This window comes from Hirsutella rhossiliensis (assembly GCF_020360975.1).
Source record: "Hirsutella rhossiliensis strain HR02 chromosome Unknown scaffold00003, whole genome shotgun sequence".
Classification (NCBI taxonomy): domain Eukaryota; kingdom Fungi; phylum Ascomycota; class Sordariomycetes; order Hypocreales; family Ophiocordycipitaceae; genus Hirsutella; species Hirsutella rhossiliensis.
Genome location: NW_025408669.1, coordinates 7146508 through 7170437, shown reverse-complemented (window position 1 = coordinate 7170437; position 23930 = coordinate 7146508). Strand labels below are relative to the sequence as shown.

Genomic DNA, 23930 nt, shown 5'->3' with positions numbered 1-23930 from the left:
TGCACAGGTGACAGGGCTAACTTGCTGCAGGCTCCCGTAGAGGTGAGGCCTCTAGCTCTACAAATCAGGGTTTATATTATCATATTTCGAGTAATAAAATAAGACTCAGGGGATTTGACATGTTCTATCAACAGTGTAGAGCATTCTGCCCTACGGAAGTAATACGGAAGTAATCTATGAAAAACCTACGGATACAGAAAGGCATTGCTGCGAGACGATAGGGGGGGGCTTAGACCCGCACTTCAGCACCACTGCATTAGTGGCTGCTGCCCTGCAACCCCCGTCTACACAACTCTGGTTCCTTTCCTCACGGCATTGGCCATGTCTCACTGCGCCTCCACACACCGGCAGCGACTCCCGCGGTTTAATCAATATTGGCTGACGTATGTGTGCTGCGCCACGACAAAAGACCCCTGACGAGGATTCGAGTCGACGCATGTGCCCATGTCTTCGAGCCTGGGCCCCTGTGGGAAGACCAACACTGCGTGGCTTAGCCGAGGCGCCGGATGTTCACCGAGTGAGACTTGATGCTTATTTCCCTCAGGTAGGACACTGCGGAAACAAAAAAAACACGGTACCTTCAGCCCCGGCATAGCCTAACCGGCGTAGTTAATGAAAAAAAAAACCCCTTTTATGGCTCCGTTCCCTTTCTCGGGCGGGATTCAATTCTACAAATAGTCGCTGCTGGCAACTATTCGCTCTTGAACTGATCTGGCCTGCTATTCTGACAAAATTAATATCCATACTGGCTTCCTCTGCCTTGGCTTGCAAATATTGGACTTGTACTCCGTGTCGCCAGTCATCCATACAATTTCCTGTACCATCACACTTAGCCAGCCATGTCGTTCATGAACCGCATCGGCAATCAGTTCGAAAGCCTTGGCCTCGGCAACAAAAGGGACGGTGGCCAGCAGCAACCCCCCCAATACTATCAAGCACCTCCTGGTTAGGCCCACCATCATCTCGCATCTTTAATAACTTCCTGCTTACAGCTCGCTCCTATTCTCAGTCCAGCAGCCTGGCTACGGGTACCAGCAGCCCCCAAGCCAAGTCAGTCAAGGAGGACCCCCTCCCACGCAGTACTATGCCGCCACTCCTCCCGCGCCGCCGCAACCACTCTACCAAACCCCATCCACGCCTGACAAGCCGACATTGCCAATGGGATGGACAACTCTGTTTGACCAGCAACAGCAAAGATGGTACTATGTAGAGCAGTCAACGAACCGGACACAATGGGAGGTTCCGACGGCTCATTCACCACCACCTCCACCGCCGCCGCCACCGCCTCCAGCTATGCCGTCCGACACTCGACACTCCGACATGTCTAGGGACGTGTACTCCCCTAGTTCGCAGAATACCGCTTACGGACAAAGTGGATACCTGCCCCAGCAACCAGCCGTAAACACTCCTCAAAGCCAAGGAGGATATTTCCCCGCAGGAGAAGCGGGAAAATACACCCAGGCGCAACCTGGGTATAGCCCTCAACCACCCCCCCAGCAGATGCAACCTCGACAGCCCACTAATGCTTCGGAGAATTCGGGTGCCGCGGTACCTGAGGCAAAGAAGAGCGGAAAGAGCGGGTTGTTGCTTGGCGCTGCAGGTGGACTGGCTGTCGGAGCCGTCGGTAGCGCCCTTGTAGGAGGTGCTTTGCGCCGCCAAGAAGATAAGTACGAAGACGCTTATGAGGAAGGGCTTGAAGACAGTCGTCCTGGTTACGGCGACGAGGAAGACGATGACTATTAAGATGGTGTGGCTTTCGACTGAATCTTGTACATGTGGAGAGATATATCAGGAAGATCACTTGCCAACAACCTGCCACCTAGGAAGACATGGCCATGCGCAGCAGGACTTCGGGTCGTTATCCACCCAGAACCTACGGGTGATTGTATTTCTTTGAGGTAAAGCACCCGGTATCTTTGATTCTATGAGTTTGCATGCGTAGATGGTAGTGCTGCACAGCTATATTAGACGATGTGTTAAACTCCACCGTATGCTAGGAAGCTTCACTGGGCCGTGGGTGCGGCCAAAACAAGCGTGCGGAAATGCCAGTCTCTGGGGGGAAAAGATCCCTGTGCTAATCAAAATATATGTAAAGCCAGATAGTCCGTGGTCTAACTACGTCTCCTAGGTCGGTTTAACTACCTCGTACTTGTGCAACACTTCCGTTATCTGGTGCTTACCCTTCGCGATAATGTCACAGTGGCTTGGAGGACCACAGCTCTGCCTGTAAAGATTTTTTATCGTTGGAATGTACTGTTGGTGTCGTCACTGTCGTGTTGGGAGAGAGATTGACTGCCAACAGCTACCTGCGGTAGCAGCTGCCACGTGTATGGGCACCAGCGGTTGCAGCGTCGGAAGCGTTAGGAGTCTCCGACAACTGCGTCTTACTGTGATGCGAAGATCACGATCATTGGATCCGTCGGTTTAAGAGCCTACTGCCCGACCAGCTACAGTCAGCACAGAGCGTCAGCTGAAGAGGCTGACTGCATGAGGGCAACGCTGTCGGTAGAATGAGGCGGTAGAGCTAGCTGTAGAACAGTAGGTGAGGCTGGCAGGCGTGTGTGCCTGATCCGAGCCTGACAACGTACCTGACGGCAAGCCTGACGAGGAAGGAAGCATAGAGAGAAGGAAGGGAGCATTAGACGGGTTGGAAAGAGAGGAATAGAGGATGGAAATCAAACAATTAAGCATCTATATAGAATAAGCCAAGCTTATTAAACATATAACGGTTTTAAACGAGGGGATCACATATGATAGGACGAACAGAAGAGTTAATGTTCTACAAGGCGTAAGAGAAAGGAAAGTGCGCATCGCGCATCGCATGGCGCGGGACCATCATATACATTCCGCATCAACAACACACAGGGTGCAAACCCCCATAACACCTTAAGGGCTCGTGCCGCCGTCCAGGCTGACTTATCTCGGTTTTCCCAATCATGGGGTTCCCTGCAACACGTTTGACTAGTGCATTCTAGGCAAACCTGGTTTCAATGTTCTCTCAGCTCCCGATGACCCAAGTGGCATGCAGAGCACATATGATATCCCATCATGATAGCCTGCATGTATTACACGCCATGGCATGCCCATTCGCGCAGGCTTTATTTGTAATACTGCCCTGGTCCGTCAGGTGTCACTTAACATGGCAGATGCAAGGAGTCGTTTGAAAACGCCATCTATGAGACAATGATCAGGGGCCAATGTCTTGATCCGCTTGTGCAGTCAAAGTTGGAAAACCAGACTTCGGCTATACAATCCGCAAAGTCGGAGAAAACACGAATACAGGCATGTGTATTAGTAACGAACAGGAAGAGAGAAAGTCCAAGGTGGAACAGGACGCCGTTTAATCCTGGAGTTTGAGGTCGATGGTGCCTGGCGAGAAGGTAAAGTGGAATACAGGATGCGTTCAATCACTGACAAACGTCTAGGCGTAAAAATAGATTCAGAGGCTTCTGTGCCTATACAAGACGAATGCCTTCTAGGAGGCTGGCTTTCCTTGCGATAGTCGCCTTGCTCAGTTCGTCCAAGCTTTTCATCCGCGAAAGAGCCAGCAGTGAGCAAGGCGCGAGACCAGCGTGGATATTTAATAAAATACATGGAGCGTTGGAGCTGGGCTCAGGACTCACTTGCAAGTAGTCTCTTCGGGACTCGAACCCCGGGTTGTCCAATTATAGACTTCGAACTTGTTAAGATTGATATTTAACGAGGGTATCAAACGCGAGTCGCGAAGTAGGTGGAAGGAACATTGAGCCTGCTGTCATTGATTGAAAGGGGACATAAGGCGGGTAACAACAGATCTTATAGGCTCTAGTTAATGGGCCCTTGGCTTTCCTTATCGGGCCCTTGAAGTGTGGCTGAAAGTGTGGCGGACTGTCAAACCTACTTTGCGGCTTTGCTTGCACGCGCGCCGGTGCACACATTTGCCGGCGTCATAGGCCCGACAGCATAACTGCATTTCACGTAGAGCCGTTAAAAGTAGGGTGCTTAATGTAATGTCAATGAGTGAGGCAATTGAACAGGCTCGTGGAACATATGCCCGAGGCTACGTCGCTACAACGACACAGTCCCTGATTAGGCTCTCGCTCCGTAATGCAGCTACGGCGCTCTCTGCAGCAGCTTGCCAGGTCTCGAACTTGCGGCGGAAAGGTGACTTCATCGGTGCGGCGTTGGTGCGTTGGGGATGCCCTCACCTTGGTATGCGTTCGTGCGTTCGTACGTTGGCGTGCGTTGTATGCGCGTTGTCAACTTTGTCGCGTTCTAGCTGGATGCACCATTGACTACTCGTGCCCGCCTCCACTTTGGGATTCGCTTTGGCTCACCCACAAGTGGGGGCGTGCACTGTGGAGGCCGTATTGACAGCTTTTCACAGTTGGCGGCTAATGTTTTGGCGGGGAAAGGGACGCGACAGTCATGTGACTATTTTAGCCACACTTTAAGGGCCCGATAAGGAAAACCAAGGGCCCATTAACTAGAGCCATCTTATAGAGCATGATAAAACCAATGTACTTGTGTTCTTCCATGATGATGGGAAACCCAGCTTCGTGTGTATAAAAAGGCCGTATTCAAGACAAGTTGAAGCCGTACCGCCTGCTGTCTTCACCGTTGAGTGTTCGCATTTTGGCTTTCGCGCCAATCCGTGTATATATATTTACGCGTAGTCCGACGGCACATACTAGTTCAGACTCTCCTTGCGTACAAGATTATTGAAAATGCCCCATAAGGAAGCTAAGTGAACGACGCTCATTCCCCCAGGCATTCGGGCATACATACATCGAAGAAACATGCCTATATGCAGGGAATATATAATAACTAAGATAATGTATACACTTCTATATAAGAAGCAATACGTTGGCTATATTCTAGTCATAAATAATATATCGGAGTACTCTCGTCTAAAAGTATTAGGGGCCTTAAAAGAGACAGACGAAAAGGAATACCTTCAGACTATTAAGCCACCTTGACGAGCTCACCAGATCCAATCGTCTACCTCATATAGCAGCAGAACCCGATTAAACTGCTGCGTTGTACGATCCCGATTCAATTCAGGGGTCAATTTTCAGTGTTTAAATACAGCGTCCGGGTTCCAATTCCTGGTCAATTGATGCGTGCCTCGACTGCCTTGTCGATCTGTGTAAGTGAAAACCTTCCCTCCTTAGCTACCATTTGCCTCCGTGCCTAGCAGGTCTTTTCCTTTGCTTCAGAACCATACATATACCCTATATTCATTATACTGCTTCGACTCCAGCCGCCTCAGTTCTAAATCATGGCACAAGAATCTACCGTGCAGGCTCTTGGTGCATAGATTGCTTGCCGGCTAGATTGTCCACTGAGACATTCTGACCCAAAGCTCTTTACAAGCTGCCCAAATGCGCCGCGCGTATCCCACTACATCCATGAAGAAAAGTGCAATAATGGCCACGGTTAGCGACGCAGACAGCACCCCCCACGTTTTGAGCCCTGTGGTATTATCCGCCAGCTCAGCCACGTTCATCCCAAAGAAGCTGGTCGTGAAGGAAAGCGGCACAAAGATGAAGGCAAGAAACGTCAGCTTCCCCACGCGCTGGGCCTGCACGATGGCCATTTGCGACTTAGAGATGGACAGGCTCGACATGAGCACGGTGATGGCCTCGGTGGAGCGGCGATGGAGCCTGTCGGCGCGGTTGAGGAGGTGCTGGAAGTCCTGCTCGAGGTTCTGTGCAACCGACTTGGCCTTCCTGCTCCCAGAGTCGGTTTGTTCCGTTGGCCATTTGCCCTGCTGCGCGCTCCTGATGCTGTCGAGGGTACGCTGCGTCTTCTGAATGTACTGGTACAGCGTCTGCTTCATATATGTGAGGTTCGGAAGGATTTGGAAGTCCTCTTCCGCCGGCAGCGACGTGTACTTGTCGAGCTTGACGTCAATGAGGTTCAAGAACTCCATCTGCGAGCTTGCCGCAAAGTCGAAGACCTCGGTTAGGCTGTACAGTGCGTCGCGGGCCATGATGCTAGGGCGCAGAGAGCGGCCGTAGTCGGCCGGGAGGCTGGAGGCGGACCGCGCATGAGCATCGTCGCCTGAGTCGGCAGACGCGAAGAGATGGAACTTGAGTGCGACCATGTGCCTGTGTAGAATGACTGGTAGGTAGTAAGACTCGTGCTGTCGGACGGACCAAGGCACAGACGGACGGCTGGGGATGGGAGCGCCAGAGTCGAGCCAGACGATTACTTTTTCAACCACAGCCAACAGTCAGGATCGATCTTACTCGATTGCTAAAGAAACAGGATAGGCACTCACAGCTGAACGTCTTTCCATTGTTAGCCGGCTGCATGCAAATAGAAATCCGCTGTTCCACGGCAAAGTGCATTTCGTCAAAGACGTAGAAGTTGCGCACCATCGACTCGCCCACCGTCATCTTGGTCGACGACAACTTAGAGATTTCGTAGCGATGGTCCGTCAACGCTTCAACCCCCTGCCTCCGTAGATCTGCCAGCCTATCGAGCCGTAGGGGCCCTCTCGCTGCCATCCGGGTCCCGATGGTCATGACGGGCAGCTCGATCAGGTACCACGAAGAAGAAGGCAGCGCTGGGATGGAGAAGTTGTTCGAGTTGTCATCGGGTGGCCTAAAGTCCAGATGGCGACAGAAGAACTCGGGATCCACGACGTAGCGGGCGCCGACGCTGTTGATCCATGCCGCAGACATGAAGCCGCGCATGAAGACGATGCAGCTTTGCGGCTCGCCATTCTGCCGCTCAGTGATAGAGAAGAAGCCGTTGGGCTCGGAAAACGTCATGGGCTTCCGCGGGACATGGCGTCTGCTTCTATCATCCGCGGAATCGGGATCAGGGTCAGAGTCAGAGGGTTTGTGCTGCGGCGTCGGTAACGATGAAGCGGCACCGAGCGAAGGGTGGTGGTCGTCTTCGACGTCGAGAGGGTACAGAACTACAAAGTCGTCCCGGGATGAGCTTGGGGTGAGATGATAGTCTATCGACCTCAACTCTTCGGCGAGGAACTTGGCCAGCGCGATGTAGTTTTGTCCAGCGCCATTAGGCAGAGCGGCGTAGCCTTCTACAGCCTTGGCATACTCGTCTGGTTTTACTGCGCGGTGAGCTCTGTCGGTAAGCTCCTGTTTTCTTGAGGGATTGAAAATCAAAGCTGAATATGGAGACGTTATACGTGTTTGCTTACGTGACTTTGCCGGCTTTGCCTTGCGTACGCGCGATGACGGGGCGGCGAGAAGCGTTGCGCGGTTGGACGAATTCGCACCCAGTGTCGTCACCCTATTCTTCGCAGTTTGCCGCGGTGTAATTGCGAGATTCATGCCGCAAGATGATCGTATAGCGCCCGGGAGAGAACGGCAAGACAAGGCGCGGAATGTGCTGCCAGAAGCGCGTGTAAATAGCAATGTATCGGGTTTCGTATCAGCGAGTGTGTATCACATCACAGGCGCAAGTGGCGACTCATACATCACATTACACAGAAGAGTATCTCCAGTGGTCCGGACCGTTTGGGGCTGCGTGAGGCCACCCAAGCGTCAGCCGCAGAGAAATACGAGGCCGGGGATGGTCGGGGCCATGTCAGACGGAGTGATGTGGTGTCACCGCCGCCCGCGCCTCACGCGAACACCTGCTAGGCGCTTCGGGCATTCCCAACAGTAGATGCAAGAGTACGGATACCTCGCCTTGAAAAACATGTGAGGCTGCGGCTTGGCCGCGTACGCGTCGAGTGCTAGATGGTGGTCAAGATGTACATGTGAACACCAGTCAGATATGCGTCCAGTGAGTATTACACAGAATCCGCCAGTCTCTTTCTTTTTCATTTGGTTATTACAGGTTTGCTTCGATGAGAGGATCAAGTAGTGCGGCAGTATGCAAAGCCCATCCTCCGGACAACAGCCTCAAACGCTTCTTCGCATTCCATGCCTAGCGAGACCAAAACGCAACAAGCTCATCAAAATCGGCCTCTTCTAGCTCCTCCAACGGGCGCCCGTCCAGTGGTCTCAGTTGCTTTCGTGTCTCGTACGCCTCCAACGATAATCTGTTGGCCGCCGTTCTCTTTCCCATCAAGCGCAGCAGCTTGCTTTTCCTGAACGAAGTTCTCGCCCGTTCGTTTGTCAAGTATGAGCGCGAGTTGAAGATTTTTAACGCAGAGTTAAGATAATCTCTGGAGAGAAAACCAATGTTAGCAAGGAATTTATTCAACGTATGCGCGCGTAAAACTCACTCTGCCTCTTTGTATTGGCCCTGTCGCATATAGTGGCCGGCCATCCTATGGCATATATCACCAAACCGATGATGGCCTACCCCCAACACTTTTCTGAATTGTTCGAGGCATCTGCGATGGAAGCTGAAGCTCTCTTCGAGCCGTCCTTGAGATTCCAGCACATTTCCCATGCCGTATAGAATTTTGCCAGTCCTGTTTCGATTAGCACTGAAGTCTGATAGCCTCGCGGCACCGCAAAAGAGTCAATAAAGAATACCCACTTGAACGATTTTATGTCATCAACGCCCCATGCAGCAGCATGTATGTCGAGTATTTCAACAAGGGCTTCCTCGGCATCCTCCAACTTGCCTTGCATCCAGTAAATGAACCCCAGATTCGGCTCGGGCCATCCTAGCCAAGTATCTTCGTAGTCTTCAATACTTTGGAAGATCTCAATTGACCGTTTGAAAGCATCAGCCGCGTCTTCAAGCATGTCGTTATTACCGTAAGCCACGCCGATCTCGTTGTACGCGTATCCGAGCTCGTAGTCTTCGACATGGCCACCCGAGGCTGATCTCCTCTCCACCAACATGGTCAGCCACTTTTTCTTGTGCCACATGCTGCGAGAATGCTCGTTGGTCTCAGTGAGAATGATTCCAAGAAAGCCGTGGCTCTCGCGAATCGACTCTACGGCCACTTCTCCCAGCTGGTCCTGCAGCCGCTCGCCGATAAGAAGCCCGAGCTCACAGAAGGGCTTGCTCTCCTCCATCAATCCACGCTCGAACATGTACCTAAATAAGTTAGAAGCACGCACGCGACATCCTAAGAAGTACAGAGGAATTGGACTTACCATCCAGTGTCATTGAAGAGTCGGGCGGCACGGATGTTCAGGGGAAAGTCGATCGAATCTTTGATGAGCGCCTCCAACCCAATTTTCAGGCGGAGAACGCTGGGGAAGATGTTCTCACACTTGTCAAGTCTTGCAATGGAGTGGTGTTCCTTCATGTCCTGCATCGGCCACGACACGATGATGAGATTGGTAACCGCCTGGAATGCCGCCACTAGCTCTTCCTTACTCATCATGCCTCTTGAAGTGACCTGAATAAGGCGGTGTAAAGAAATTTTCTCTAGGTCCGTGTCTCCAGCGATCTGCAAAGCTGAGGTCTTGTCTGCTAACGATGCAGTCGCAGCAGCCCTGTTTCTCTGCAGGGGGACGGAGTTGATCAAGGACGAAGAAACCAGCTCTGATCGTGCACGAAGGTAGTCTCCTCTTGACTTGGGATACCCATCGAGCCTTACGACGTTGGCCTTGTCGATTAGCTGCTCTTCAAGGATGTCGTCGGGGTCGAGCAAGCTGATGACTTGCAACAATGCCCTAGTACCACTTGAGAGCTTGTCGAGCGCCCAAACTGTCGCCAGCGTACTGATCCTGTGGGAGTCGGTAGGTTCCGAATGCTTCTCGAAAATGCCTTGTATTCCTTCTTCGTTCAGATACTTCAGGAACGCCGCGTATGATGACAGTCTAAGATGTCGAAAAATGCCAGATAGTTGGCTAATAGCCAATGGAAGCCCGTCTGATTTCGTTGCAATGGTAGCTAGGGCTTCCTTCTGCAGAGGGTCGGCCTTCACATGAGTCAAGCGTTGCATCAGTGCCTCCGAATCGTCGTTTGACAGGGGCATCAGGTCTCTCCCATGCTCCACGTGCATGGTGTGCTTGGCAAAGTAGTCTCTACTGGTAACCAGCACAGACCCGCGTCCGAATTTTGGCCAGTAGTCGGCAACAACGTCGAGGTTGTCGAGGTTGTCGAAGATGATGAGCCAATTGACGGTATTCTCTGGCGACTCTGGCTCCGATCTCTTTCTCAACGGCTCCGAAAGCCAGCCCATTGCCACGTCTCGGCATGCCGCGAGGTCCGACAGCTCATCGTCAAGCCCCAGTGCTTCAGTAATGTAGGCGAAGTGCTTGGCAAGAATGTCAGGCTCGTCTGCGCTGAGCCAGAAAATGGCTTCGAACTTGTCCCTCCGCGAGTATGCATACTCGACAGCGAGTTGTGTTTTCCCGATTCCACCTAATCCACAGATGGCAAAGGAACGCAGATCGCTTTCGTTGTCCCTACCTGGCTGCACAGCATCTTGTACACTGCCCCTTCGCTCTGCTGTTAGCGTATGAGGGAGAAGGTGCTCATCGATGGCTTCCAGGTCTTCCTGCCGCCCAACGAAGTGGTTCATTCTCCGATGAGTTCCAATCAAGAAACAGGGCAAGATGGGGTCTCTACTGGTAGGCTCCAAAACAGCCTCACTAGGGATGAACTCAAACGATCCTGCCGTCGAGCCTCCCGACACGCCCCCTAGAGGAGATGAAATGGGCAGATAAGACCGATCCGATGTGACCTCCCCAGTTATTGTAAGCCCAGCTGTACTTGCACTCCTCAAGGTGTCGTCTCTTAGACCGACCGGTACGACATCTAATTTGTCAGTATTTTCTTCGGCGAAGCCCCACAAAGAGTTGGATACTTGCATCGGTGACTCGCCTCGGCCATCCTCTCCTGCGCGTTGGCCAGAACATCTTTGAAGAGCTTCGCAGACTCCCTGTATAGCCCACTACCAATTTCGACATTGCAGATGTTGAAGTGATTTGCATTGCTGTCGACGTGGGTCTCCATGCTGGCGTGCATTATCCCGGGTGCCTTTGGTACGATCTATGCTTGGTCAATTGGATACTATGATGAGTGCGGATAGCTCATCGGAACAGAAGTTCCCCTCGACTTACCACCTGATGTCTCCCTTTACGGCGAAGTGAGAACAAGTTACGTTGTGTCGAAGTCTCTTTGCTTTCATACGCAGAAATAATAGGTACTCGGAGGCCGACGGCTTCGAACGCTCTGCAAATACCCATCAACTCTTCGATGTCGCTGTTGCTGGACAAGTCTCTCCCGATCCCTTTGTGCTGGCACTTCAGCAACAGGTCAAACGTCTTCCTTGCATCTTTTTTGCCCCCGACAAAGTGTGGCACTCCGAGGAAGATGACCCCAGCTATTATGTCAATGACGGGACGGAACTGAAAGGGGTGATCGCGGCAGACACACAACGCCTGTTGGTGTCTCAGCTTCTGAGCGCCTCGACCGAATCAGGGTTACACTCACCGCCTTGAGCACAAGTCCACCTGTGCCATGGCAGATAAACACGAGAGGGGTCTTCCCATGCTGCGATGTGCTCAGCCGCAAGTTCTTGTGCTCACTACTCCTGCTCCCACATACCTGACCATTCCTGCAGTGATCCCACAGGGCTTCCAGCAGATAGGAGCCTTCTGCAATGAGACGCTGAGCCAAAGAGCCTCGCTGGTCACCCTTGTACACACTGAAGTTGGGCTTAGACCAACCGCTGGGACCGCGATGACGCTGTGTACAGCCACATGAGTCCGACGGCGTTGGTCCAAAGGGGTAGCATGGTGTCTGCACTTACTTGAGAGCACAGTCTTGATGCTGTCCCTGGGCCCTATGAGGTTCGAAGACAGGGCTGAGCATGATGTTTGCATCGAATGCCCCCCTGTTGGGAGGGGGGGAACGTAGTGCAACTCAACTGCACAATGGGATCCAGCCAACTGACGGCCTATACGGATTCGATGACGCAGACGGGTCCCAAGGTCCCAAGGCAGACTCACGGTAATGAAGAGCGAGAGCGAGAGGCCTCGCAGAGCCTTAAGTTCGTGATGCTGGAGTGGCAGTATCAAATCTCCTCGAACAAGAGCGCTGGCATCGATTGCCAATATTGAAGGATGGAATTGAACGCCCACAAACCGCTTCGGGCGGCATCCCATCCGTGGGTGTAGGCTGATTATCCTACGGCTGCCCACCAGCGGCGTGTTGGTGATTCACTGAACCAACTCCTGGCTGGGCCTGACTATGAATAGCGAGCAAACTGCTCTGGGCTTCACAGCGGCACCATGTTGGGCGGACATGCTCGAATCAGAATGAAAGTCGTTCGCAGTCCACCCTCTCTCTCAACCACCCGTGCCATATGCAATGCAATGCAATGCAATGCAAGGCCCACACTCATCCGCCCGTCAATAATTCAGTGGCTTCCACTCCTCGATTGGCGCTGCCTGCATATTTCGGGACTGTCGCTCAGACGAGGCATTTTCATTAGTCCGGTACAGTATTATTAATCGGACGCGGGACGAAGCTGCTGTCGCTCCCTGCCAGCTGTCTGCCACTGCGATGGTACTGCTGTATTAATAGCGAGGCTCCGCAGTAATTAGTTAGGCATCTCCCGTCGTACCGCGGGCGGCGACGTAGGCATGTACTGTAATTTACCGTGCTGTATCCGTACCTATTCTGGTGCGGCTCGGCCCTGGCTAGGTAGCTCCTTGCTCTTAGTCAACATCATGAGGGCAGCCGCACAAGCTTCAACTCACACCTTCCAACACACAAAGGTAATTAATTACAGCATGTACTGCTGTAGCGAGGCTCCATGCATCTCCCCTCGTGCCGCAGGCAACTGCGCATTCCCCCACCTCGCCTCCAGAGTGCAGACTCACCGAGAGCTCACTCCTGCACCAGCAAGCAGAATTGAGGCAGGCATCTCCCGTCCATCGTGTCTCTGCCCTTCTTAAGGCGAGCCTCTTCGGGGAACATCTCCATGGTACGCGGGGCCCTGCTCGCCGATCGCTGCTTCCCAACGTCACAGTCCGTCGTCAACCGGGCCATCAACATCATGACCAAAGCTCCAACGCCAACGCCATTCGCGGCTGCCCGCCTCGAGGGCGGCTGTGTCTTTTCCGTCGCCGGGGGCCAATACTTCGTGCCACCCTCCAAGCCCGTGAGAGTGCCAGCCATGTGCCCTGTCCCGTCACCACATGAGCGACTAACTCGGGGTCTTAGAATGCTGTTGCACGGCTGCCCTGGGCCCATGACTTTGGCCTCGTCAGTGTTCTGAGGGTGCCACAGCACCGACATGGCAGCAACGAGAAACGCCAAATTACAGCCAGCTGGGTGCAAGATACTGTACACGAATACGAGCAACGGGACGATGTGTTTGATACCGCCTTTCTAGCCACTGTCATCTTCCACGGAGCCGACGAACGCAGCGTGACATTGACCGATGAAGCCCGAGAGTATCTGGGCAAGCTTGGCAACAAGCAGGTCGCCTTCATCGCCCCTCCAGAGCTTCCACATCTGCTCCCCGGCCCCTACCTTCTCGTCGGCCATGAGCTGAGGGACGTGTGGAAGCTGGCGGCTGATACCCACGGGGCTTCCATGGTCACCTTGGAGCCCAAGTTAAGGTGCGTCGTCTGCAGCTGCTCCTCCGCGCCGACATGCTGCTCTAGTCCCGATATACTGACCCGACTTAGCTCCTCCGACGCCTTCGAGTCCTTCCAATTCTTGGACACCGGTGACCAATCCCCCATCTTCGCACTCCAGTCTCGAACCAAGGCTCGGGCAGTCTTCCATTCCCCGCTGGCCGGCCTCCGCATGGTCATCAAGGATAACATTCACCTGCGTGGCATCAAGACGTCTGCTGGCAACCGAGCTTTCTACGATACCTTCCCCCCTTGCAGCGAGACGGCAGAATGCGTGCAGAAGCTGCTGGACCAGGGCGTGTCGCTCGTTGGAAAGACGAAAATGAATTCCTTTGGAATCTGGGAAGAACCCATTGAGTACGTTGACTACCAGGCACCCTGGAACCCCCGCGCAGACCGCTATCAATCACCCGGCGGCAGCAGTTCGGGGAGCGCCGCCGCCATTGCGGCGTATGATTGGCTTGACATAGCCATCGGCACCGACAGTAAGTTCTTTCCCGTGGCTCGGTCTCGTAGACTCGTTGACACATGGTCGAAATAGCTTGGGGAAGTGTGACCAGGCCTGCGCATTGGTGTGGATGCTTTGGCCTTCGCCCGACCCTTGGAGCGCTCTCGCCTCAAGGAATCGTCCCATATTGCCAGTACGCACAGATTCACATTACTATCAGAGGCATGGCTGACAATTCCAGGACGTGGGATACTGCGGGCATTCTTACGAGAGACTTGGGGGTGTGTAAAGACGTGGCCGCCGAGTGGCTTGATGCCAATGCCCTCCAATCGGATCCGCAGGTATTTTCTTCTGCATCACACTGCCTGTCTTCGCTAACCGGCTGCCAAGCCGTTTTCGTCCGTGATATGGGCCAAAGACTTCTGGAACATCATTGAGGATGATCAGATTAACACTGCCAGAGACTTCGCCAACAAAGTTGCATCTGTTCTCAACATCAGCGGCGACGATGTCTCCTTCGAGGAAGCATGGACGAAGTCCCCACCTGCTGAGGCGAATGGGGCCTCACTTCTCGAATTCATTACAGAGGCAAGTGCTCTGCGCCTGTGGTTTCCGCCCTAGACTCACTGAAATGCTAACTGCTCTAGGCTACGGGAGCCCAATCCTACGATGCCTACCACAACTGCCAACCCTTCGTTGAACAGTATCGCAAAAAGTTCAATCACGCACCCTATATCTCTCCCCGAAATCAGAGCATGTGGTAAGGTCTTTTCCCGACTGACTTGAGTGGTGCCTTGGCTCATGCCCGATGATTTTGGGCCTATGCCCGAATCTGCGCAGCCTGGAGACAAATCACTCTGTTCTACACTGCGGTCGCGGGCTAACGGTTCAAACACGAACAGGAACTTCGCCAAAAACGTGTCGAAGGAGAAGAGAGATGAAGACTTTGCAAAATTGGATGTCTTTGAGAAATGGTTCCATAGCACCATTTTGACGGAAAAACACTCGAATCCGCTCATCATCATGCCCCTCGAGTGTGTGGTTCCGCGATACAGAGACAACACGCCCACGTAAGCTACCTCGTGCGTTTTTCTACCGACTGGCTGTACTGATCCCACGCTTTATTTAGTTTCAGACGACCTCCCCAAGACGGCGTAGGTGCGCTGGCTCTAGGCCCAGTCATGAAGTCTCCAGTCCTCGCTGTTCCGCGTAAGAGCTGTCTCGGCCAGTCTACGGACCACGTTGCTAATGACTTGCAGTTACGGATATACCTTATCTGTCCAGAATCACTAACCAACAGGAGAGACTGCCATTCGTTCTGGCAGTTATGGGCAAACCAGGTAAGCGAAAATGAGCTCACCTGCAATATCACGGTGCTAACCGGGAGCTTTAGGCACTGATCTGGCACTTATAGACGCCATCTACTCGGTTCTCGAGAAAACTGGTTCGCCAACTGCGGTGAAGGCTGGAAAGCTGATGTTTTAGCGATGCGACTGTGAGGCAGTGCGACAGAAAAACGACCGAGAGCAGGGTTAGTTTCTCTGTTGGTCTGAAGTCAACACACCGTGGTGGCACCGCAGGAGATCATCATCGCCAGTCAAATAAAAGGGAGCAACCGTTGATCAACTGAGATTTCGGTCGCGCTGGCTTAGAGGCTACACTCAGCCGAATCGAGAGGTCGCTTATAAATACAATACTATCAATTCGAGAATTACTTAGATATAGGTTAAATGTCGATCAACACCGCCGTGTAAGCATTATCGCCATCGTCCTGACCGTCCTGGGCAAGCTGCTCCTCGATTTCCTACTTGGGATGATGATAGAAACGGGACTTTCGATAATACTGCCGAAGGTCCTTTTCGAGCCGCCCGTTTGTTGGGATTGTCTTTGCGTTCTCGTATCTCTTCTTCATGTTTGGTTGGTCCCGCGGATGTGGTATCGCCCGTTCTTGAACTTATCCCTACATGCCTCCATCTCTATGATCTTCTATGCCGAGATGCCGCGTGGCATGTAGCCGGCTGCGACCTTTGGAAATACCCCGTTTCTCTTGACTCCGAAATCGGATGGCCAATACCCCGATGCTCTGTAGCCCACTTCTAAGCCATTATCACACAACTTCATCCTTTGCTGTCTGTTATGCCATGCTATCCAGGGATATTATTATTTTTTCGACCCTTTCGTGCGAATCTCGTCCCTTTGCACAACCGCATCAACGTGGTCGAGATGGCCCCGTAGAACAGCAACGCATCCGTATAGGTGAGCATCGAGGCCGGGAAAGGTGAAGACTTGGCCCCCGATACTAAGAATGACCCTTGTATTTGCTGTCGGGGGGGCGCCAGGGTAGAAATGGACGAGATGCTGCCGAGCCGCCGCGTCAGTCGATGCGCCGCCTCGCCGACATTGCCATTGCCTAACATTATACTTGTTAAAGATGTTATATAACTATATATATATATATATTTATTTTACTCTTTATATATATATAAGCTACTTTCTGTTTTTCTCTTACTTCCTTATGCTATATCTTATATCTAGAGCTAACGTATCCTATATCAGCTTAAAGAACATAGCTCGATCTCGATACGACACCCTCACACTGGGGACGCAAACATAAATTCCTGTTTGCTGCTTGCGGCGCCTGACGTGCCAATCAAACCCCCATTCGAAGCGCAGTTCAGCCTGCCGTGTTTCCAGTCCAGTACGCTTCGAGGTGCAATTCAGTCCGCGGGTTTACCAATCAGTCAAGACCCCATTTGAGCACTGATGATCAAGCCAAAGTTGGTGTGTTCTGCTGGATAAATATAGCCTGGCATGGCCGCAAACAGTTTCCCTTTAGACAGAAATGAGGCCAAGGCCAGACAACAACTTGGAAATAAACAGGCCTATCCTCCACTTCAATACATTGGTTGTTTTGGACGAAGCTCCAAGTCCCGCCAGCCGGAACAGTACGGCGTCGAGAAGCGGAAACAGGAAAGACACGGAATGCTACTCCACCAATTGCAAATGACCTCGTTGCGAACCACGTTTCCTGCTACGAGTTCCAGACCCGTCTCTCTGCTGCTTCCTCTTATCCCGGGATAGCTGAATTAGCTGCTTGTGTTTGGGAGCTGGGAGGAGGGCGGCACGGTCGAAGTCGACGAGCATGACGCGGCGGCGCTCGTCGTTCCAGAGCAGGTTGGGTTCACGCTCGTCACCGTGGTAGACGCCCTCGGCCCAGACGGCCTGCGAGGAACGCCTCACCTCAGCCGCTAGGTCCAGCGCCCCCGCCTCTGCGGCCACCTCGCCGGCCCACGACATTAGCATCATATAGACGACTCTTGCCCCGCCAGGGAAGACGTAACCCCTAGCCAGTTGGACGATGTCTAAGTATACCGGCACCACCTCGCCTTGGAGCCTGTCGAGATGTGCATATATACGGCTCTCGTGCTCTAGGCGGTAGAGATGATCCGATAATGTCCCCTTGCCGACGAATGTATAGCCGTACGGCGCCAGCTCTAGCTTAAAGAGCACCCCTATCGCCCCAACCTTGCCGCGGCCGTCCAGCGCTTTGCAATCTCGATATGGATTCTGGCGCAGCCGCTTACCCACCAGGCGGGTGAACTCGCCGGCGTCGATGGGGTGTCGAGTACTGCCTTTAGTGATGCGGTGCGAGAGAACGTTGGGGCAGTTATCGTCGAGCTCCCAGCCTCTCTTAAGACCTAACAAGCAGGCCTGCGTGCAGTATTGCCTGGTAGGTCCCGGATCGGGCGTCGCGGCCTCCTTATTCTCATAGCTGCCGCTCGGCGGACCTTTGCTCCGCTCATTCGTATCGGTTTTTGTCCGGGTCCGAGATGGACCGCCCTCTGGCCCATGCTCGTCATCGTTGTCGTTCCTGCAACGAACTGCCGCGGCCATGCACGACGACTTGGACCGCAGTGGGTATACTCGCTTGGTTGGGTCTGCAACGCACTGGAACTCCGAGCCATCCGTCCCTTGCGATGACGACTGCGACGACGAGTTGACACCCTCTGCCTCGAAAGAAAGCACCGCGTCCTCGTAAGGCTCCCCCCATATTTTTAGCTCCTTTCTTGCCTTCTGCAACGCCGTGTTGAGTGAATTTCCCCTAAGAGCCTCGGATTGAAGGCTCAAAAGGCAAAAGCCGGCTAGCTGAGCTACTGCGGTATAAGGCACCTGTCCAGCCCGATCGCCGGCTAACGCTTCGACCACCTCTTCATCGGGCACGCATAGATGGTAATATAATGTCTGTAGGTCCTCTTGGTCGATATGAAGGAGCACCAAGGACTTCCCTGCGGCAATATAACCATATGCAACCCCATACCAAACCATATAGTCGAAGACTTGTGTTAGCGCCATAGCAATTCGTGTTTCTTCAATCTCTTGCTCTTGCAGCTGGGGATCGATCTTATATTTATTGCTGTTGTCCCGTGCAATAACGTCTATAAATAGCCTCTCTTTCGCAAGTGTGGCTTTAAGGTATGGCGCCGCAAACTTGTGAGCTGCCTTGAAGTCGTAGACAAAAGCCATGCTCTCGTCACCGTCTAGGTGCGTACGGATGCCCCATCCATCAGGTTTCATAGGCGGCGGCTTTATTTCCCTTGAGAATTCGTTCCGCATGGTGGTCCCAGTCCGCCGTTGTCGCTTCTGCCTTCCTGAGCTTGGGCCCTCATCTTCAATCTGACTATCGCTTAATTGCGTGAAGTCGCGGGCGTTGTGACTGAATCTTAGCATCGTAACCTGGTGCTCCCATCGTGGTCCCTTTTGGTTCCATACGGGCGCTAAGATTTCCCGCACAGGAACTTCAACTGCGATCCTCTCGAAGTACTCAATAGCGTTCTCGTTGCCAGCCGGATCGTAAGAGATGGTAGCTCCCAGGTCTCTGGTCGTGCTCTCTTGATGGAAAAGCCGACTTTCACCACAGACCCTCCTAATCTCGCTAAATTGTTGATGTCGCTGGGAATTGGCGAAGGCGTTCCAAGGACGTAGCCTCTTAGGATAGTACTTCTTGTCGACTCGGGTAGCGAGTCCCATGGAGGACTTGGTCTTGTCGGCGAAGGCGAGTTTCGTATAGAGGTAGAAATGGCAGTTGAATAAGTATTCCTCGAGCGTCGTCTTCTGGCTTTTTTGCCGCTCCTGCTCTTCTCGCGCCTTGGCTTCCTCTTTCTCCCGTCGTTCTTGCTCTTTCTCCCGTCGCTCTTGCTCTTTCTCCCGTCGCTCCTTCTCGACTAAACGTCGAAGCGTTTCAATCTCCTGACGAAGTTCGGACATGGCGTGTAACGGACGGCATAGGATGCGCAAACGTCGCTTGTTGGTCTGGGACAAGCTCGATTTCGAGGCTCAGGCGAGTATGTGTTTTCGAAAGGGCGCGTTTGCCGCAATCACGGCTTTCTTGGAGAGCCGTCTCGGGCCGAATATTGGTCCGCCTTACCCCGCTTTGCCCAACCAATTCTGTTCGTCTGCCGCCAGGAGCCTCTTTAGGTCTAACGGCCTGCAGCCATCCCTTATAAGTTGGTTGTGCAAGTCCGCCGCCGTGTCCGCGCTTTGAAAGTCCTCCGTCGTTGGCCCAAGACTTTATCTGATCCTGCGCTGCGGTGAGATATCGCAAAGGATTGAGCATCTCCCAACTTTCTCGGTACCCGCTGAAACACGCCTTGGACCGCGGCGCACTCGGTGTGACCTTGTCGTGGGACCCAACCGCCGGGACCGGGACCGAAGAATGCGGCCCCGCCTTCTTTTTCTCCGCCGTGTTTTCAGAGGTCCTTCTCCGGCTTGGGCGGCTCTCAGAGGAATGATTTATTACCCGTACGTAGGCTTCCCCTGTGGAAGCCGACTAATGTGTATCGAGATCGCGTTGCACTTGGGCCTCTCTGCTCACCGGCATTCCGGATCACGCCGATCCTGGCAAACTCTTCGTATGTTCAATATCAAATCGAGGGGAACTACTGCTACGCTTGCCTGGGGTGAAACGTTACTTCCTTGTGTCCTCTTTTATAAGCCTAATATGCAATTGCCGCTGCTTTCCCCTGGGATAGGGTGTAGTACTGTCGAACATAGCAAATACCACTTGGCCACCAGCAAATAGGGTCACCCCCTTATGGAGGTGTTATTGGTATAGTTTATAAGTCTTTATCTTGCTGACAAGCACCTAGGTTGTTGCCACTTTATGCTCGGCCCGCCGCTATTATCAGAGCTATAGTCGTGGGCAGTAAAGTCGACGCCCCCCGCAGTTTAGGATCCGATTGCTGCTTGTTTGGGCAGGGGAGCAGGGCACATCTGGGCACTCTCTATAACGTGGAGATCAGGGCCAGAGAGTCCTTTCATCGAGGGCCCTCGCTTCGCTGACGGCTCAAACGCAGCATCGGTATTCTTTGATTCGATCCACTGGCCAGGCTTGCTTGAAGCCTAAAGTCTACAGCGAAGCACAAGTCTGGGTTCATGCCTCTCAACGCGAGGTACAAGCCACAGCTTCAAGCGAAGACATGCACATCAAACGAGGCTCTTCACAATTTTGGCCGTGGCTGCCTTGGGATAGTAATACATCATCTCGCGCGCAGGGGAGTGAAGGATCTCAGACGGACGTTCCGAGTCAAGATCTCTCCCTTTGAGTTACTGTATGTCTCGGACGCCACGTCTCTCGGGGTGGCAACGAAGCGTTGTGGAAAGTACAAGAAGTACGGGAGAATCCAACGGAGTCTCAGGTCGGACTTTGCAAGGAGGGGGGAAGCCCCGTAAGACAAAGCAAGTGTCGGTGTAAAGGGAGTAGGCGCCGGGAATGGGGCAGTTTTCAGCGAGGGCTCAAGATTAAAAAATGGAATTCTAAATCGTCTATGTGTTCGTTACATCAGATGTACTGTCGCTGCGGATTTGCAGCTTCCTTGTACGTATGATTTTTATTCTTGGCGCTGCCTTTGCCTGTGCTCACACCAACATCTCGTCCGACGGTCTCTTTCTTTCGCGCCGGCTGCCAGACGCAGATCTCCCGTTCTTTTACGATGCTAGCCGAACCATGCCGTTATGTCTCCCGTGAGTCGGAGTAATGGTGTCTTCCCCCTCGGTCCTTTACGTTGGTCTTGATAAAGTTCAGGATAGCTCTGTAGGTGAGAGGGGCCGAGTACTGGTAGTTGAGGCCGTGGCCGGCGCCGGGGATCACGACCGTCTTGAAGACGGAGGCCGACTTAAAGTTCCTCTTGGACGCCTGAAGCAGATCCCGAGCGCTGTGGTTGATTGGGTCGGTTTTGGTGCAGTCTCCGCCGCAAAAGGGAACGTCTCTTTCTATTTGCAAGGTGTAAGCCAGCTGCGGCAATTCATTATAGAAGAGAAGCTTCGTCTTGTTCGTAATGGGGGGGCGAGGGGTGGGGGGTGGGGGGGGGGGCAAGAAACTAACCTCCCGTGACGATGAGGACGGGGCCCTTGAAGTTGCTCTGGGGAGATACGGAGCCAAGAGTCATGAGCTCGCCGATGGCCGCGGGTTGACCAGTAATGGCCGCGGCCCCGAGGATCTTGGGATCAAAGTCCCCCGGCGCGAAAAAGTTTGTCTGTAGCCCAACGGTCGACTTGGAGGCCAGATACCCCTCCGAGTACTTGGGGGCGAGGAACTCGACGCCCTTAACGGAGATGAAGTTGGCACCGAGCAAGAACTGGGCCAAGAAGCTGGGGACCTGACTGAAGCCGCTAAGGACGATGGCGTCGCTCAGCTCGGGGTTGGCGCTGGTCATGCCGAGGGTGATGGCCGAGCCGAACGAGTGGCCGATATGGACCATCTTGCTGTACTTGTGCTTGCCGCCCTGCAGCTTGCCGTGCTTGACCCATTTGGTGAGCTCCTCGAGGGCAGCAATCGCGAGGAAGATTTGGATTTCGTCGATGGGGTCACCGTGAGACGAGTGGGCGATGCCGAGCCTGTCCCAGGACAGCACCGAGTAGCCTTGGTCAAGGGCTCGATTGACGTAGCTATAGTTGTAACTCTTGTACGGAAAGTCCCAATACGAGCGGTCGAAGCCGATGCCGTGCGTCACAATCTGGAGCGTGTCGCGGGCCCCCCAATCCGGCTCACAGTAGGTTGCCGCGAGCTTGTAATTTCCCTTGATCGTCTTAAACTACAAACCGCCTCATCCGTTAGCATCAACGTGGGCTGGCGCGTGTGCTTTGGTCCTCGGTTACGACTTACACCAGTCGTGACTGCGTTCGTGTAATTTCTGCCATTTCTCGCATAGTCCAGTATGAAATTGGTGACTTCAATCTCCGTCTTGGGCGTCGCCATGTCGAATACGCCATTTCTAGACCTGAGGTAGAGGGGAATTTTAAGGTCGACGCAGTTCTTGGCCGCCACAGCCGTGGCAAGGCCGAGTAAGAGCGCCGAAGCGAGCATGATGGCCTGGGACGTGTGTGGAAACAGCGAAAGAATCAAATACTTGAAGAATTAAGAAGGAAGGGTCACAATGGGAGACAATATACCAGAGCAGGTGTGGCAGCGGGAACGGGAGCCCGGTAGAGAAGACATGACGTGCGGGCGAGGTGGGACCGCGGGAATAGGTAGACTTTAAATATACCCTGACCGGCCATCTACTTCTAGGGCCAAGTGTGAGTGGTTGAGGAATCATTTGGGTGAGGGAGCTCCATGTTATCGAGCGTTGCCGTCATTTACTGGCTGCCCTTGGCGAGACTTTTTGGTCTCACTAAATTTTCATTCCGGGACATGGAATACCCGCAAAGTGTGCCCTCCTCCATGCGAAATGTCGACAGCACCAACAGGCGCTACGGGTTTAGCGACGACCACCGGCGGCATGGGGACTCAAAGGGCCGTTTGTGTGTGCGTGTCTGATCCATGCATGTATGAGCTCGCCTGCATACGGCAGGGCTACTGTGATTATGTATACTGGAGAGGAAAGGGGACCAAGGGGTTGTTCCAGCTACAAAGGTTTCTTGGCATCAAATCTGCCGAACCCTGTCGTCCGAGGATCTCTATTCTCCAGTCTGGGGTCAGAGCACGGAGTGATCCGAGTGGGAATCCCAGGCAAATCTCCCAGTTTACCCTCCCGCCAAGGCCCGCCGGGGAAGCTCGACGTTAGACTACGAGCACCAGTGGGACCGGGGGGGGGGGGGGATCCCCGTCTGGAAGAAGTGAGAGTTGAGCAGGAATCTGACTGGTTTCAAGGCTAGTACGGAAGATAGCCGGTGCCAGCAACATGAAGGGAGCCCGGCGTCGGCCGAGGAAACTTGTCTCCCAGCCCGTTGACGACGCAGAGATCAGGGGCGGGTAGACGACGTGCATGGGGGAGACCGTTTTTTGCAGCTCCATGTTGGTCGTACAAACTCACAGGCCTCGCATGGCTGTCCCCCCCCCCCTCTGCTGGCAGCTTCGAGGCGAAACCCCCATGACCCATGTATATTGAGAAATTCCAAATACCGTGTGTGTGTGTGTGTAAAGTAAAGAGAGAAGCGAGAAAAGTACTTGGTGCGGACCGGGTCAAGGGTTCTCAGTACCGATGCTCGAGAAATGCGGGCTGGTGACGCATGTCTCAGCCCCCGCCCCCGAGAACATGACAGAAGACGAATTGAAGCCGGGCAAGCAAGATCAGCGTCTTCTTCATCTTAAGTGATTTGGCCAGAAAAAGTAACCCAAGTCTTGGATAAAACACGGCGGACGGCAAAGTTCCGCAGTCGAAATCACAGCACGGAGCGCTTGAACACACGAACAAACAAACAAACAAACAAACAAACAAGAAGCACAGGGGTGAAAAGAAAGAAGGAAAGTAAGCCCCGTCAGTTAACAGCATGCATGGATGTCCACACCTCGCCGAGCCCATGTTCACCGTGTGACCTCGATGCCGTGCATGCCGCCCAAAGGAACAGCAAAAAAGCAGACACGAGCTGGCCATGGAAACTGTTCGCCGAAGCCCGAGCTGAGGGCGTGGGCAACGGTGCGATACAGCCGGAACTCCGGGGACGGACGTTAGCAATGGCGGGTCCTCGTCAGCATACATGAAGAATGGCATGGCTCGCGGGGAGCAGAGGTCTGG

The 23930-nt window shown here is 53.4% G+C and overlaps 6 protein-coding genes across 6 annotated transcripts; 2 read left to right on the top strand and 4 right to left on the bottom strand.

Annotated features, from left to right (window-relative positions):
• Positions 1-839: 839 nt before the first annotated feature.
• HRG_04060 (WW domain-containing protein) lies at positions 840-1743 on the top strand (the record flags this gene model as incomplete). Its single annotated transcript, XM_044862531.1, has 2 exons — positions 840-945; positions 1010-1743. 2 exons carry the CDS (start codon positions 840-842, stop codon positions 1741-1743), a joined length of 840 nt encoding a protein of 279 aa, XP_044723557.1.
• Positions 1744-5311: 3568 nt separating this feature from the next.
• On the bottom strand, positions 5312-7289 carry HRG_04059 (corA-like mg2+ transporter protein; the record flags this gene model as incomplete). The annotated part of the gene is made up of 3 exons (XM_044862530.1): positions 5312-6195; positions 6266-7066; positions 7157-7289. The coding sequence occupies 3 exons, from the start codon at positions 7287-7289 to the stop codon at positions 5312-5314; spliced, it is 1818 nt and encodes a 605-aa protein (XP_044723556.1).
• Positions 7290-7890: 601 nt separating this feature from the next.
• On the bottom strand, positions 7891-11694 carry HRG_04058 (tetratricopeptide repeat domain-containing protein; the record flags this gene model as incomplete). Its single annotated transcript, XM_044862529.1, has 11 exons — positions 7891-8131; positions 8192-8211; positions 8272-8383; positions 8452-8961; positions 9021-9373; positions 9470-9778; positions 9824-10323; positions 11063-11261; positions 11314-11373; positions 11428-11527; positions 11633-11694. The coding sequence occupies 11 exons, from the start codon at positions 11692-11694 to the stop codon at positions 7891-7893; spliced, it is 2466 nt and encodes an 821-aa protein (XP_044723555.1).
• A 1114-nt stretch (positions 11695-12808) lies between these two features.
• On the top strand, positions 12809-15402 carry HRG_04057 (amidase domain-containing protein; the record flags this gene model as incomplete). Its single annotated transcript, XM_044862528.1, has 11 exons — positions 12809-12988; positions 13051-13451; positions 13497-13954; positions 14011-14110; positions 14159-14258; positions 14308-14505; positions 14565-14677; positions 14820-14987; positions 15047-15126; positions 15177-15257; positions 15311-15402. The coding sequence occupies 11 exons, from the start codon at positions 12809-12811 to the stop codon at positions 15400-15402; spliced, it is 1971 nt and encodes a 656-aa protein (XP_044723554.1).
• A 1500-nt stretch (positions 15403-16902) lies between these two features.
• On the bottom strand, positions 16903-19182 carry HRG_04056 (metalloprotease-like protein; the record flags this gene model as incomplete). The annotated part of the gene is made up of 1 exon (XM_044862527.1): positions 16903-19182. One exon carries the CDS (start codon positions 19180-19182, stop codon positions 16903-16905), a length of 2280 nt encoding a protein of 759 aa, XP_044723553.1.
• A 1744-nt stretch (positions 19183-20926) lies between these two features.
• On the bottom strand, positions 20927-22279 carry HRG_04055 (alpha/beta hydrolase family domain-containing protein; the record flags this gene model as incomplete). The annotated part of the gene is made up of 3 exons (XM_044862526.1): positions 20927-21186; positions 21299-22007; positions 22079-22279. 3 exons carry the CDS (start codon positions 22277-22279, stop codon positions 20927-20929), a joined length of 1170 nt encoding a protein of 389 aa, XP_044723552.1.
• Between the last annotated feature and the right edge of the window lie 1651 nt (positions 22280-23930).